At 50.6% G+C, this 14,032-nt stretch overlaps 1 protein-coding gene across 1 annotated transcript in view; it reads right to left on the bottom strand.

Annotated features, from left to right (window-relative positions):
* The window catches only part of LOC106814284 (CD109 antigen-like), a gene marked incomplete in the record, with an annotated part of 61,689 nt that overhangs the window by 20,142 nt on the left and 27,515 nt on the right, over positions 1-14,032 (bottom strand). Inside the window, 15 exon segments of the mRNA XM_014818580.1 lie at positions 87-91; positions 571-943; positions 1,458-1,572; positions 2,001-2,173; positions 2,575-2,757; positions 3,288-3,369; positions 3,446-3,684; positions 6,498-6,633; positions 7,444-7,528; positions 8,992-9,009; positions 11,515-11,554; positions 11,991-12,116; positions 12,428-12,498; positions 13,016-13,184; positions 13,574-13,763. Coding sequence (XP_014674066.1) covers positions 87-91; positions 571-943; positions 1,458-1,572; positions 2,001-2,173; positions 2,575-2,757; positions 3,288-3,369; positions 3,446-3,684; positions 6,498-6,633; positions 7,444-7,528; positions 8,992-9,009; positions 11,515-11,554; positions 11,991-12,116; positions 12,428-12,498; positions 13,016-13,184; positions 13,574-13,763 — 2,005 coding nt within the window.

Here is a 14,032-nt window from a genome sequence, read left to right as displayed (position 1 = left end):
GCTTATACAGGTGTGTACTATTATACCATGGCTTATACAGGTGTGTACTATTATACCATGGCTTATACAGGTGTGTACTATTATACCATGGCTTATATTTTATAGTGATGGTTACAGTGGGCAACATCCTCTCAAGGTAAAATGACAAAACAGTCCTTCGTAGACAGGTATCTGTTCTATAGCGTGTAGTTACCTCCGCCCAACGCAGTTGGAGGAGGTTATGTGATCACTCTTGTGTGTTCGTGTGTTTGTGTGTTCATGTGTTCGCGCGATCGATATTAGCGCGTCGAGTCAGCGAGCCAGCGAGCCAGCCAGCGCAGCGAGCCAGCGAGCGTGTACATGTGAGCGAGCAGCAAGCCAGCAAGCCAGCATGTACATGCCAGTACGCTGGCGTATATCGTGGGTTATTCGTGTGTTCGTCAGTCGTATGGCGTATGTCGCTGGCGGAGGTATGCACTCTCCGTGAGTGCACTCTGTCTAGTTACAGTGTGTGACGGTCCTTCAAGGAAAGCACAAAGTGTCCTTTGTGGACAGGTTTACATTATATTTTATGATGATGTTTCATTCTACGACGAAAGCGCAGATGAGACACACAAATGGTTGAACTCTTCCCCCCCCCCCCCTCCGCTGCGACGCCCGCTCGCACGCCCGCCACCTCGCCCGTCCATCGCTGCCAGGGGGCAGCACTCACATTGTTGCGTGACGTCGCGTCGACGTGGTAGTTCATGCTGTCGGCGATGATCTCCCCGTCGCTCTTGATGTGCCAGACGACGATGCGCGCCGACGGCGCCATCTCGGGGCTTAGCGTCACCTCGAACGTCTTCATGCGCGACGTCATGCGGAAATGGTCGACAAGCAGAATGTTGCCTTTACTCGCGATCAAGTAGCTCAGGTCGTCGAGGTAGAACGACGAGTTCACGTGGAAGATGATGTACTCGCCCACCTAGACAAGTGAACATGAAAACAAGTGAACGCGCGTGGAAGATGATGTACTCGCCCACCTACACGACAAGTGAACATGAAAACAAGTGAGCGTGCAGGGAAGATGATGTACTCGCCCACCTACACGACAAGTGAACATGAAAACAAGTGAACACACAGCAATGTTGTACTCGACTACCTACGCAAAAACAATTAAATGCACAGGAAAACAACTGACTGCATGGGGAAACAAATTAACACATCGGGAAGATGATACGCTCGGATACCCGCAGATATGCAGTGTTAACAAGTGAACATGTGGGGAGCAATAAAACGCAACACGGAAAATTATCTACTCTCCTCACCGACCTGCAAATGCTCGCCGAAACTAAAAAACCACGCAAAAAAGTGAAAGTCGCATAGAAAACTATGCACTAAATGACATAGAAAGCTATGACAGCAAGTGAACGCTCGGGAACCAAGTGAACAGCTGCGAGCGAGAGATGAGCGTAACTCGTGCGTGTGTGCGTGCTCACCTTGGGCTGGCTCGTGCTCGTGGTGACAGAGAGGAAGTTCTTGTCGGGGGAGTAGTATCTCAACAGCTTCAACTGGGTCATCGACACGCCGCTCTGCACGGACACCGGCCGCACACTGCAACGACACGGTCAGCACGCGGTCAGCATGCGGTCACTTGTGAAAATCAGGACACTCAGTACTGTAATACAGACACCCCGCTCTGACATGGACTCGATCATGCATCATCCCCAGTTTCTCTCCTTCCCACCATCTAACCAACAGAAACGGTAACTAAGTAACGTACCTGTCTAACTAATTAATGCACCTGTCAAATTAACAAACGAGCAAGTCTGCTAACTAATGAGGGGAAACAGGTGAGAGAGGCTTTATTCCCAGTATCCCAGGTAAAAGATATCAGGTAAATCGCAATTCCCTGCAATTATCGATAATGCCCAGTTTTTAATCAGGAGTAACTTATCTGGTACTGTCCGGTTTAAACACAATCAAAAACACATAATACAGCATCTCGCTAACAATCGCGCGGTGGCGGCGGCGGGACGTACATTTCGTACGGTGAAGCTGTGGTCGTCGTCGTGTATTCGTCCGGATGCTGCGGCTGGTAGTCGGGCGCGTCGGGGTTCGACGACGAGTAGGCTGATCCGGAGCGCCTGAACCCCTGCGTGTAGCCGTACTGCTGCCGGTAGTTAGGGTCGTTCTCAACGGGGTCGTAGAACGCCTGCCGAGGGTGAGGAGAGGAGGGGAACGCTCCGTCAATCGCTCGCTCGATCCCTCGATCCCGCGCACACACGGTCGCGCTCGGTTAATCGATCGCGTAAAAGTGATTAGCAATTTAGCGCGCAAAGTTAATTAGAAATTTAATGCATCGAGTTAATCGGTAATATAATTAAATGAATGAGTTCATTAGCAATTTTGAATAAACTTAATTACTTCCGCATTTCTTGCACACTTTATTAAAGCTCGGTTAAACTCGCACAGAAGCATTCTTCACTTTTCGAAACATCGATTGTTCCAAAAAAAACTTATTATCCATCTATTAATTAGCAGTAATTAAATCGCAGAGAGCGTTCCCCTCTAAGAGACTCGCTGACATCCTGCTGGCGCCATCTGGCGGCTCACCTCGAGCGTCAGATAGGTGGCGTCCTCGGGTGGTGTGAAGTCGATGGTGACGATGCCGTTGTTGGGGATCGTGTAGATGTCGCGCAGCCCCGGCAGCTGGCGGGCCGACCCCGCGACGCGCACACGCAGCACCTTGTTCACATAGCTGTCCAGCGGCGCACCGCTCTGCTTCGCCACCGCCACCTGGGGGTGGAGGAAAAACAAGCGAACGCCGGTCAAGGTCGGCCGCCGCTGTTTCGCACGGCGTTGGTTGACGTGCGCGATGTAGAAGAAAAACAAACTGTTTTTTTTGTAAGCTGCAGATGTGAGATCTGCACGTTTCCTACCTTATTTTAACTCCATATTTGGATATAATTAGTAAACTACTACTAATTATGTAGCTACTAAGTACTAAGTTGCTAAGTACCTACAAATACTGATTGTAAGCTCATAATAATAACCCCTGAACATGCCTAACATCCGCAGTCTAAAGTTCCCATCAACACCATCCTACCCTCGCACTTGTCTCCCCCATGACTCCCCCCTCACACACACACACCAGACACCTGTGCAGAAATTCTCTTAGAACTGCTCCTGCCCCCTCCCTCATCCCCACCCACACGCTTTCTGCCCACCCACCCCACACGAGACCCCAACATGCACGCACACACACAACTACCATCATTCAACCACCCCCACTCTAACAGCCCCCCCCCTCACTCCCGCAGACTCACGTAGGCCTTGAAGGGCATGTTGGGCTTGAATATCTGTGGCTGGCCACCGAGGAAGCGCACACGCACAGTGCTGTTGAAGACACTCCACACCCCATGCCCCCTGCTCCCTCGCATCCCACCACCCCTGCTCCTCCCTGCTCCCCCGCTCTCCCCGCCACCCTAGCACACTCACGTAGGCCTTGAAGGGCATGTTGGGCTTGAATATCTGTGGCTGGCCACCGAGGAAGCGCACGCGCACAGTGCTGTTGAAGACGAGCGAGTGTGCGGCGGCGTGCAGCGTGTCGTTGAGCAGCGGGTCCTGCACGGTGACGTCGAACACGATCTCGTTACCGGCGAGCGGGTCGCCAAGCTCGTTAAGATCGTGCAGCCAGAAGTCGAACGTACGCACGCCGGTGAACTGTGCGGGAGAGAACACGCATGGTGAGATACATATATATATATATATATAAATATTATATATGAGAGAGAGGAGAGAGAGGAGTTAGGCAAGAAAGAGTAGTATAGGGTGCGAGAGCGTCGCCTTCGTAGCTTCGGTTAAGATTCGTGCCAGCCCCAGGAAGTCGACACGACGCACCCTCCGGTGAATCTTGTGGTCAGAGAGAACACGCATGGTGAGATTACAATTATATATATAGTATATGTAGAGGGAGGAGGAGAGAGGGCCGAGGGAGAGAGAGAGAGAGAGAAGAGATTGGAGAGAGAGGATGAGAGAGATGGAAGGGGTTTAAGATCGTTGCAATGCTTACCCAGAAGTCCGACTACCAAACCGTGAACTGTTGCAGGAGATGATACACGCATGGTGAGATATCATATATATATATCCATAGAGAGATGGAGAGAGAGGAGGAGTTAGATAGGAGAGAGAGAGGTGCAGGGGGTCGCCGCAGCTCGTTAAGATCGTGCAGCCTAAGAGTCGATACGTACGCACGCCGTGAATCTGTGCAGTGAGAGAACACGCATGGTGAGATAAACATATATATTATACTAGGATGAGATTGGATAATTAATTCTTCAGTCTGAAACTTTTTAATTAGCAAACAGAGGAGCCAAATGCGAGGACGGCGTAGGTCTATCGCTCATGTTAGGGGGCCGGGGAGCATGCTTCGCTCCGGAATTTTGCCAAAAAATGGTGCAATTTGGTGCATCTAAAGCTATTCTGAACAAATATAGGAGACCTCTCGAATCACCTTTGCAGTTGTCAAGTGACAAGCAACTATAATAAGGAAATCAGGGGGCTGAAAATAGGCAAAGTATTTTTTTTTTATTACAAATGTCCTACGAACATAAATATATTTTTCTGTTCCACTCTTTATTACCGTCGCTTTGCATGTTTACTAGACATAATGCTGGGCCTTGCTGGCGACCAGATTTGAATGAAAAAAAACACAGATGCCATGGAACAATCAATGCATAGTCATCGCCACCACAACATGCACTGCAGCAACATGTAAAACCCGGGCCCCCAAGGCCAGCATGGTCGTTTACGTGCTCAGCTTACCTCAAATGTCTGCCCCTCTGCTGGCAGCCCGTGAAAGCGAGGATTTCTTTATCTGGACGGCAAACAGATACACTGTATACTTCGCTGTCAGCATCTACTGTCTACATACTCTACAGTCCTACACAGTCAGGTGCTGTTGGAGGGATAATAAATTTTAAATTGTTACAATGTTACTCTGCCCTCCCAATTTTCTCAACGAATTTAATCGTTTCACAAAATCCGAGTTACCCCTGGGACTTTCAAAATCCGCGCGATTCGCGGGATTCCGCGAGAACTCATCCCTTTGTATATTATATATATGAGAGAGAGGAGATGAGAAGGAGGAGTAGAGAAAGGAAGAGAGAGGTGCGAGGGGTCGCCGAGCTCGTTAAATTCGTGCAGTTCCAAATCGTAACGTACGTCACTGCTCGGTGAACTGTGCAGGAGAGAACACGCATGTGTAGATACAATGAGCGGCGTGCAAGGCGGCGAAAGCCCTCTAGAGTGGGTCCGGGTTTGTCTCCGTTCAAAAATTTCTGATTTGACCCAGCACAAATAGCCTATTTGATGGTATGGGTTCTAGAATTGGTAGTTAGATAGACAATATCATATGCTGAATTAAGTATCTATTATAAAAAGAAAAACCCGCCCGTGCACAGAGTTAGTCTTGGGTTGGAAGTATTTAAAATAAACTTCGTTTTTTCAAATATGGATTAAATATTTTACCGCCTTTAGTGGGAGTTACTCTCAAATTGATAGCCGGTAACAAATTGCGTGATAGGCGGTAAAAATAACCGGTTACCGGCTATTAACAAGAACCCTGTATATATATATATATATGAGAGGGAGGGAGGGAGAGAGGGCGAGGGAGGGAGAGAGGGCGAGGGAGGGAGAGAGAGAGGGTGCGAGGGGGTCGCCGAGCTCGTTAAGATCGTGCAGCCAGAAGTCGAACGTACGCACGCTGGTGAACTGTGCAGGAGAGAACACGCATGGTGAGATACATATATACATACATATACGCATATACATACACGTATACAAACAGACATATATATACGTGGAGAGAGACGAAGAGAGAGAGAGAGGAGGGGTTAGGAAGAAGGGGGGAGAGAGAGGGTGAGAGAGAGAGAGAGGAAGGGTTAGGAAGAAGGGGCGAGAGAGAGGGAGAGAGGGAGAGAGAGGAGGGGTTAGGAAGAAGGGGGGAGAGAGAGAGAGAGAGAGGGAGAGAGAGAGGGTGGAGAGAATGGAATGGAGAGACAGAGAGAAAGAAAGAGATGGCGGTAGAGACAGAGAAAAGGAGAGAGAGTGAGCGTGCGGGAGAGAGATACGGAGATAGAGGGTGGGAGAGAGAGGGAGGGGGAAAGAGAGAAAGCGAGAGATGTATAAATTCCTATAAAAACACATAGTGATTATTCGTAAATCTTCGTGATCTTGCATTATAAATTATTATCATCATCATCATCATCATCATTCTATCATTATCTTGTTATTACATTATTATTAGTATTCAAATGATAGTATCATCCCATAAAAGTGCCAAGAAGAGAGCCTTGTATGCGGCGGCACCCGCCAGTGAAAACTGTGAATCTCTTCACTAAGCCAGTAGCCCAGTCCGGCACCCGAAAACTTATTATTATCCCATAAAAAAGCATGGTTGCAAGGCATCATCGCTGTGACACCAGCGCCCTTGCCGTCGTCGTCATGACGACAACATCGTTGCTGCGGTGACCTACCATGGGGTCGTAGACCTCGAGCGCCTTCTCTCCCAGGTTCTCGTTCTCGGCTACGAGCGGCGTGCCGTCGGGCATCAGCTTGCGCACGTACGCGCGCACCCAGCAGCGGCCCTCCACCAGGCTGTTACTCATCTTCCTGTAGGAACACGCAATGAACCGCACCGTCAATCGCGCGGGCAAGCATGCACCTCCTTCCTATCCTTGAAATTCTATTCTCCACTTCACCTATCCACTTCCCCACCATCTGTGTAACGTCGCGCCTGACCGTTACATTTTGGTGCCGTGACCAGGATTCGAACCTGGGTTATTGCGGAGGGCCACGTTACTATGCCGTCTGGCATCAGCTTGCGCACGTACGCGCGCACCCAGCAGCAACACAGGGGGGAACAGCAGCGGGAACATGCAAGCATTGCATCGCAGCGTCAGTCAAGCGGGCAAGCACGATCGTAGAGCAGGAAGCATCCCCGGGATTAAAGACATATATAGGAAGTTTCCCGGTAATCGTAGACATACAGAGGAAGAAGCTTCCCTATGATCGCATGCAATTCGCTACGATTCCAGTCAAGCCAAACAGTCGCACTTTGCCGAGCTCTTTTAGAATGCTCTATCAGGGTTCATAGTAGTAAGACACATGTTGAAATAAGGACTTATAAGACCCTTTCTGGAGGCCAAAATAAGACTTTTTTACGCAATTTCTGATAGATCACCGACTATTAAAGTACACTAATAATATTTGTATACACAATTGCACAGCAGATTTAATTATTCCGTATTATATATACAACAATTCTTACTCTAAGTCGAGAACAGTTTATAAAATTGGCAAAAAATAAGGACTATTAAGTACTTTTCTAAGATTTCACCAAAAATAAGTACTAATAAGGGCCCTTACTTTATTTTTACTTTATTAGCGGGGCGGAGGCGGGGAGCGGATGCGGATACTTACAGTGCGACCACCTTGACTCCGACCTTGTCGTCCGTGTCGAGAATCGTCGACGGTGCAAACAGCTTCGTCTCCATCCGCGGTTTATCTGAGCGAGTCAACGTGGCAACGCTGCATGATCGACGTTCCCTCGCACGAGTGATCGCCTCACCCGCCGGCCGGGAGGAGGGGGAGAAGGGGGAGGAGGGGGAAGAGGGGGAGGAGGGGGAAAAATGGGGAGGAAGGGGGAGAAGGGGGAGGAAGGGAAGGGGAGGGGGAGGAGTGGAGGAGGAGGAGGAGAGGAGTGGAGGGGAGGAGGGGGAAGAGTGGAGGAGAGGAGGGGAGGAAGGGAGAAGGGGAGGAGAGGAGGAGGGGAGGAGGCGAGAAGGGGAGGAGGGGAAGAGGGGAGGAGTGGAGGAGGAAAGGATAGGAAGAGGGCAGGAATGGAGGGGAGTAGTTTTCCGAAGTAGCTGGAGTAGGGGGACAGGAGAGAGTAGGAGACGAGGGTTAGGACGGCTGAAGAGGTACAAAAGGGTGGGGCAGGGGTTGGGAATCAGAGGAATGGCACTGGTCAGAGAAACACAACATTCACGCACACGCACACACACACACACGCACGCACGCACACACACACGCATGCACGCACACGCACGCACACATGCACGCACACGCATGCATGCACACACACACGCTGGCAGGGGAGGGTGGGACAGGTTGCCGACGGGTAAACCACGATCTGGATGATACTTTAACCCGACCACTCTGAACAACGACGACACGACTGCACAATGAACGCGCCCTGGTCGCCATGGTGACGCAGATGCAAACGACGACGACAGGCGTCTGCATTCTGCAATCCTCGCTGAATCCCGATGAACTCTCTCTCTGTTTCACGATCTCTCTCGAAGAAATGAAATAATTTTCGCTTTCCGATTATATTAACTCTCGATCACTCGCGATATCGCTGACTCGACCACGATGACGTAAAAAACGTAAAAAATTAAAAAAACAAGTAAAAAAAATCCAATGACGACAAACTTCCGAGACGCCCGACGAACGCGGTCGGACGCGCCCGGTAGGGGGCGCCGCAGGCCGGCTTGCGGCGATGTCGTGGCATCGCGGCAACGCGCGGCCGCCGACGCCGGTCCCTGGGGCAGGACTGTTAGTCGGTTAGACGCTACGTTACGTTAGGAGGAGGAAGACTCTCGAACGCTGCTGCTGCTGCTTCCTCGCTCCGTCTCCGCCGTCATGTGCATGCCGCGCGACTCAGACGGAGGCGCCCCCTTCAGGCGGGCGAGCGCCCGTCCGAACGAGACCCTCCGCCGGATCGCACCGATGACCATGCCGGCGATAAAGATTAGAGCGCCTCGGTGCGCGTCCCACGCCGCGCAGGCAGAGGAACCACGCACGTATAGATGCAGAGGCACGCGCGTGTGTACCCCCGCACGCGTGAGGGCGGGCGGGGGTGACGCAGGCGCGCACGTGCGCATCTATACACGCTCGCGTCACTCTAACGGAATTTCGACGTGGTTATACTTAAGATTGTTTAGACATTAGGGTAATTATCTGCACCTTTGTGGGGGCGTAGATCTGCGGAAGAGAAAAAAAACAAGAACAGCGAGGTTAGCGACTGTGTCGGCGACATTAGATGCAAGGCGGACGGCCGATATGTTACACATCGTCAAGAAGCGGCCTTTCGTTAACGAGATTAATCATTAATCGTTAATTATTAACGATCACCGATGCCGTCCGCACGCCAGCTTATCCTCTCTACCCGCTCCTCTCCCCCAGCGGTCAGGGAAGGAAGGCACTACCTCTCGCCCCCCAATGCTCGTGAGCGGGGCGAGCGCGCACATTTCAAAATGGCGGACGACATGCGCCGCTACTGATGAACTGGCGTGCGAACGCGTGTATCGCGTCTATCGCTGCAATGTTAAAACCAACGTTAATGCGCAGCACACGCGTAGCACTGGCCACGCCACCTGGCGGTGGGAACCGGCATCGTGACTGCTGGCGTCCTACGTCTGCTGATGGCATCGCCGAGGTCACGGGGTCAGCGTCGAGCGAACCCCGCGCTCACGCCGCAATGCATGCGTTAAACAAAAGTTACGCCGGGACTACATAAAGCGACAGCGCGCACACTAGAGGGAGCTCTTGCAGTCACGACGCCGACTCCCTCCGTCCCTATATACATGATGACGGGCAGCAGAGAATTACTGGGTATTACGACACGTTATGTTTCTCTCCCGGTCACGTGTCGGTAGCCGTCACACGCCTCTGCCGAGTGCGTCATCTATAAATATTATTTTAATCACTCGAGTGAATTTGACGTCAAACATTAGCGCAAGCATAATAACTGGCACAAAAACATTCGCGTAGGTGTTAACGCTCGTCCCTCACACACGTCTTCTTGTTTTACACGTATTGGTCTTATTAACCAGGATAAGCTGAACATATCTATCCATACTCCTGATTGGATCAACGCTACACAAATAGTTTTTTTTCGAATTTCGACGCTACCTTTCTTTCGCAATCGATTTTCCGGCATTTTAAATTTTCGTACCAAAAATAATTTTCGTCACTCGTATCCAAACGTAATCGACATCTCCTCGGCTTTCGTTTGCGAGAGATTGCACCATCTTATGACCCACTGACCACTGGCCCACCTTCAAAAACCGCTCTTTTTCCACTAGCCTAATCGACCTCGACTCCAAGGTCACACGCGGGTCCGTTCTCCCGTCGAGATATTGCCAGCAGTAGAATGCTGCTGCGCGTAGGATAAGAGCTATGAGTGAGCGCGTGCCGTGTTTCCGCAGCCAGCACGCGGGGTCACGAGGGGCCGCGCGGGCGTATACGGACGATGCCCCGCTACCGCCATGTATGAGCATGCTCCCTCACACGCCTGCCCCTGCATGGAAGCAAGCCAATCCGAGCGTCTGTCAGTATTAATAGTTGTCATGTTATGTTATGTTATGTTATGTTATGCAGCAGCAGCAGCATTACTGCTGCCGCAAGGTTAATTCCTCGAGGCATGTTCACTTGTTATCCAGCAGCCTCGCTGCTGCCAGAAGGTTATTTCCTCGAGGCACGTTCACTGGTTATGCAGCAACCTCGCTGCTGTCAGGCAGTTATTAGCTCGAGGCATGTTCACTTGTTACGTAGCAACCTCGCTGCTGCGGGGCAGTTAATTTCTCGAGGCACGCTCACTTGTTATGCAGCGTCTATGGCGCTGCAGGCCAGTTAATTCATTGAGCCATGCTCACTGACTGCATCACCGTCGCCGTGACAACCAATGTCAACACGATCGCGCATCACCACAGCTAGGACGGTGTGACCTTTTGACCTGTGTCCTCTCATACGTCAGTACGCACGACTACAGTGTTATATTCGGAGTTTTTTTACTCGGAAGATTTGTTTATGACAGCATAGTGTTGTCCAACAACTAGCTCTAGCTATGTCATGCACTCCCGCTCGATAATATTAATGCTCGCTAGAGACACTCATTAACCAGGGGTAAGTCCTAGAGTAGTATAGATGGAATTCATCAACTCTCCCTATGTGTGTGTATTCACTAGGGGGAATACAATAAATTCTTCCTGTATGTGTGTGTATTCGCTGGGGGAATACAATCAATTCTTCCTGTATGTGTGTGTATTCGCTGGGGGAATACAATCAATTCTCCCTAAGTGTGTATTCGCTGGGTGGGGGAATAAAATCAATTCCCTGTACATGTATTCACTTGACTGAATACTGATAATTTATCTTGCATACACATTTGCTGGGAAAACTATAACAATTCTCCCTGTGTTTCATCGCTGGGAGGAATACACACAATTCTCCTTGTGTACATATTCACTAGGAGGAATACACACAATTCTCTTTGAGTGCATTTGTTGGGAGGAATGCACACGATTTTTCTTGTGCACGTGTTCGCTGGCGGGTGCATGAGCACAATTCCCCCTATGCGCACATATTGGAAGGAATATTGGCAATTCTCCCCATGTGCATATTCACAGGGGGAACACCAGCGATGTTCTCCGAGAGAACATTCCCCAACATGCATTGTCGCACAGTGTGGCTTCGAAGAAATCTTACCAAATCCCACGACGGTAAAGTTGTGATACTCGGTGTAACCCTGCAAGAGACAAGCGACAGGTTCAACACCGACAGTCAATCCCCCATAACGGCAAGTCTGCACGCCAGACTAAGTCCGACACAATCGCGTGACGTTGCCGTGGTGACAGACCACGTAGGCATCGTATCGTTATTGTACACTATTATATTACGATATTTCCTCGGAATACATTGCCAAATTATTTTGATATAATATATACTATTATACATTACATCATCGAGGATGCTTAGCTGCTTTCCCAGATGTATCACTACCTCATTATATTATTATATTAATGAATATCATCGTACTGCTGTGCGCAATTGCTTCTTATTTCGCCTGGATCCTGCTCTGTGATACCGGCGCCCTGATTCTGTCGCCCGACCCCTTCCCCTCCCCCCCCCCTTAGAACTGAAAAGCCTGTGCACTGCGTGATCTCGCGGTGACCTCTACTCACCCCGGCTTTGACCTTGACGCGCCACTCTCCCTCGAGGGCGTCTCCGGAGAGTTCGTAGTCGAGACTGATGGCGCCGAGGTTGCTCTGCTGAGACAGCCAGCGTCTCACCTCAAATCCCCACGGGTCCTGCAACGTTGAGACGCGGTGCTCGATGAACATGGGGGGGTCAGTGTGGGGTCCGTGTCCGGTCATTGTGGGGTCATGGGGTCAGTGTCAAGTCAGTGTCGGGTAAGTGTGGGGGTCGGTGTGGGGGTCAGTGTGGGGTCAGTGTGGGGTCAGTGTGGGGTCAGTGTGGGGTCAGTGTGGGGTAAGTGTGGGGGTCGGTGTGGGGTCAGTGAAGGGGCTGTGTGAATGACAATGTAAATGGTCAGCAAAGGTGACAGTAGAATGGTCAAGGTCACGGACATGCGTGACACACAGTAATGACAGTGACTCACCATGATGTAGATGTCCACTGTTCCCAGGTAGGGTCGGTAGTCCGGCAGCACAGGGATCACTCGAAAGTACACTGAAGCAGAAACGCAGCAGCGTGAGTTAAACGCATCACCCAGCGACGGACGCGCACACTGACGCACAGCTTACGAAACAAGTGAGCAACTTAACGCATCGATATCTAGAATCGCAGGCCAGGAAACAAGCCAGCATACGAAACAACTGAGCAATTAACACGTTAACCTAGACTATCACAAGCTAGGAAACAAAAAGCAGGCATACAAAACAAAACAAGTGAGCAACTTTACTCGTTAATTCAACTTATCGCTGGCTAGGAAACAAGCGAACATGTTCAGCAGTTGAGCAGAATTGCATGTCAATCCAAACGATCCACTTCAATTCATTTTACATCTAGCACCTAAATAAGATATTAGATCTAATGGCAAGTTTTTCTGCACATCATACAACAATCAGACTGTTAAACCGACAGGTACAGATACTTAATCGCTGCAAAAAAATGAGAAGCGAAGAATCGGGCGATACCGACGATACGAGACGGAATCGCAAGGTGGCGCCGGCGGGCAGGAACTTACTCGTCGTTCCTTGCGCGTACATCGGAATGTTGAACTGCACGAAGATCGACATTGTTCGCTGTTCGAACCTCAGCTCGGTGGTGTTGCGGAACAACGACTCGTCGATGGCGCCCTCTATGTGTCCCTCGACGAACAACGCGTACGGACCGGGCAGCGCGCCGTCGGGAATCTGTGGAGCAAACGAGGGAGGATGCGTTAGTGAGAGAAGCCGTGATGCCAGGCGGAGCGGGGAATACAGTGGCAGACGTGTAACAAACACCGAATTCGATCTGTGATTCGTCCGGCGGTTAGTTTGTTTAAAAAGCTACTCCAGCGTTACGCAACTGTTCGCCCCGACGCGGTGTCGCGCAATCGCTCTACCTATAATCGCCACTCGACCCATGATGCCACCCACAGGAGATTCAAAGAAATTTTAATCGAAAAAACACGAATCGATAATTAATCAAGTGATTCCCCAGAGAATAATGGCTCCTTCTAATAGTTTTCCTTCGCCGTTTTATTTTTTACTATCTGCCTTTCCTCACACGGGTGCCGGGTGACGCGCCCCCCACACCTCACCTTGATGAGCATCGTGTCGGGCAGTCCCTCGTAGTACTTCTGGTAGGCGGCAGCCACCTCGACGCCCTCGCGACGCACGGACGCACGCACGTGCACGGGCTCGGCCTTGTCCTCCACGCGCAGGATGTGCACGGCGAGCCGGTACGTCTGCCCCGGCCGAATCTCCTTCGGAGCGAGGATCAGGTAGGTGCTGCAATGAGAGAGAGATGTGTGGATATGGTGAGGGGGGGAAGGGTTCATGTGAGAGCTGCTGTTCATGATGATGATGATGATGATGATGATGATGCTTCTGCTGATGATGATGATGCTGCAGGTAGCTGCTGATGATGATGATGCTGCTGCTGCTGCTTTTAGTTACGCTCCTGATGTTGGTTTCTTATAAACTCATGCCACTTGAACCATAAACAGGGGGTAGTGAGTGACACCTTGCTGCGTCCCTCTCGCCTGCCAGGCATACAG

The sequence above is a fragment of the Priapulus caudatus genome, unplaced genomic scaffold, assembly GCF_000485595.1.
Source record: "Priapulus caudatus unplaced genomic scaffold, Priapulus_caudatus-5.0.1 Scaffold898, whole genome shotgun sequence".
Classification (NCBI taxonomy): Eukaryota; Metazoa; Priapulida; class Priapulimorpha; order Priapulimorphida; family Priapulidae; genus Priapulus; species Priapulus caudatus.
Note: the sequence above shows the minus strand (reverse complement) of the source record. Positions and strands in the feature narration are given on the sequence as shown.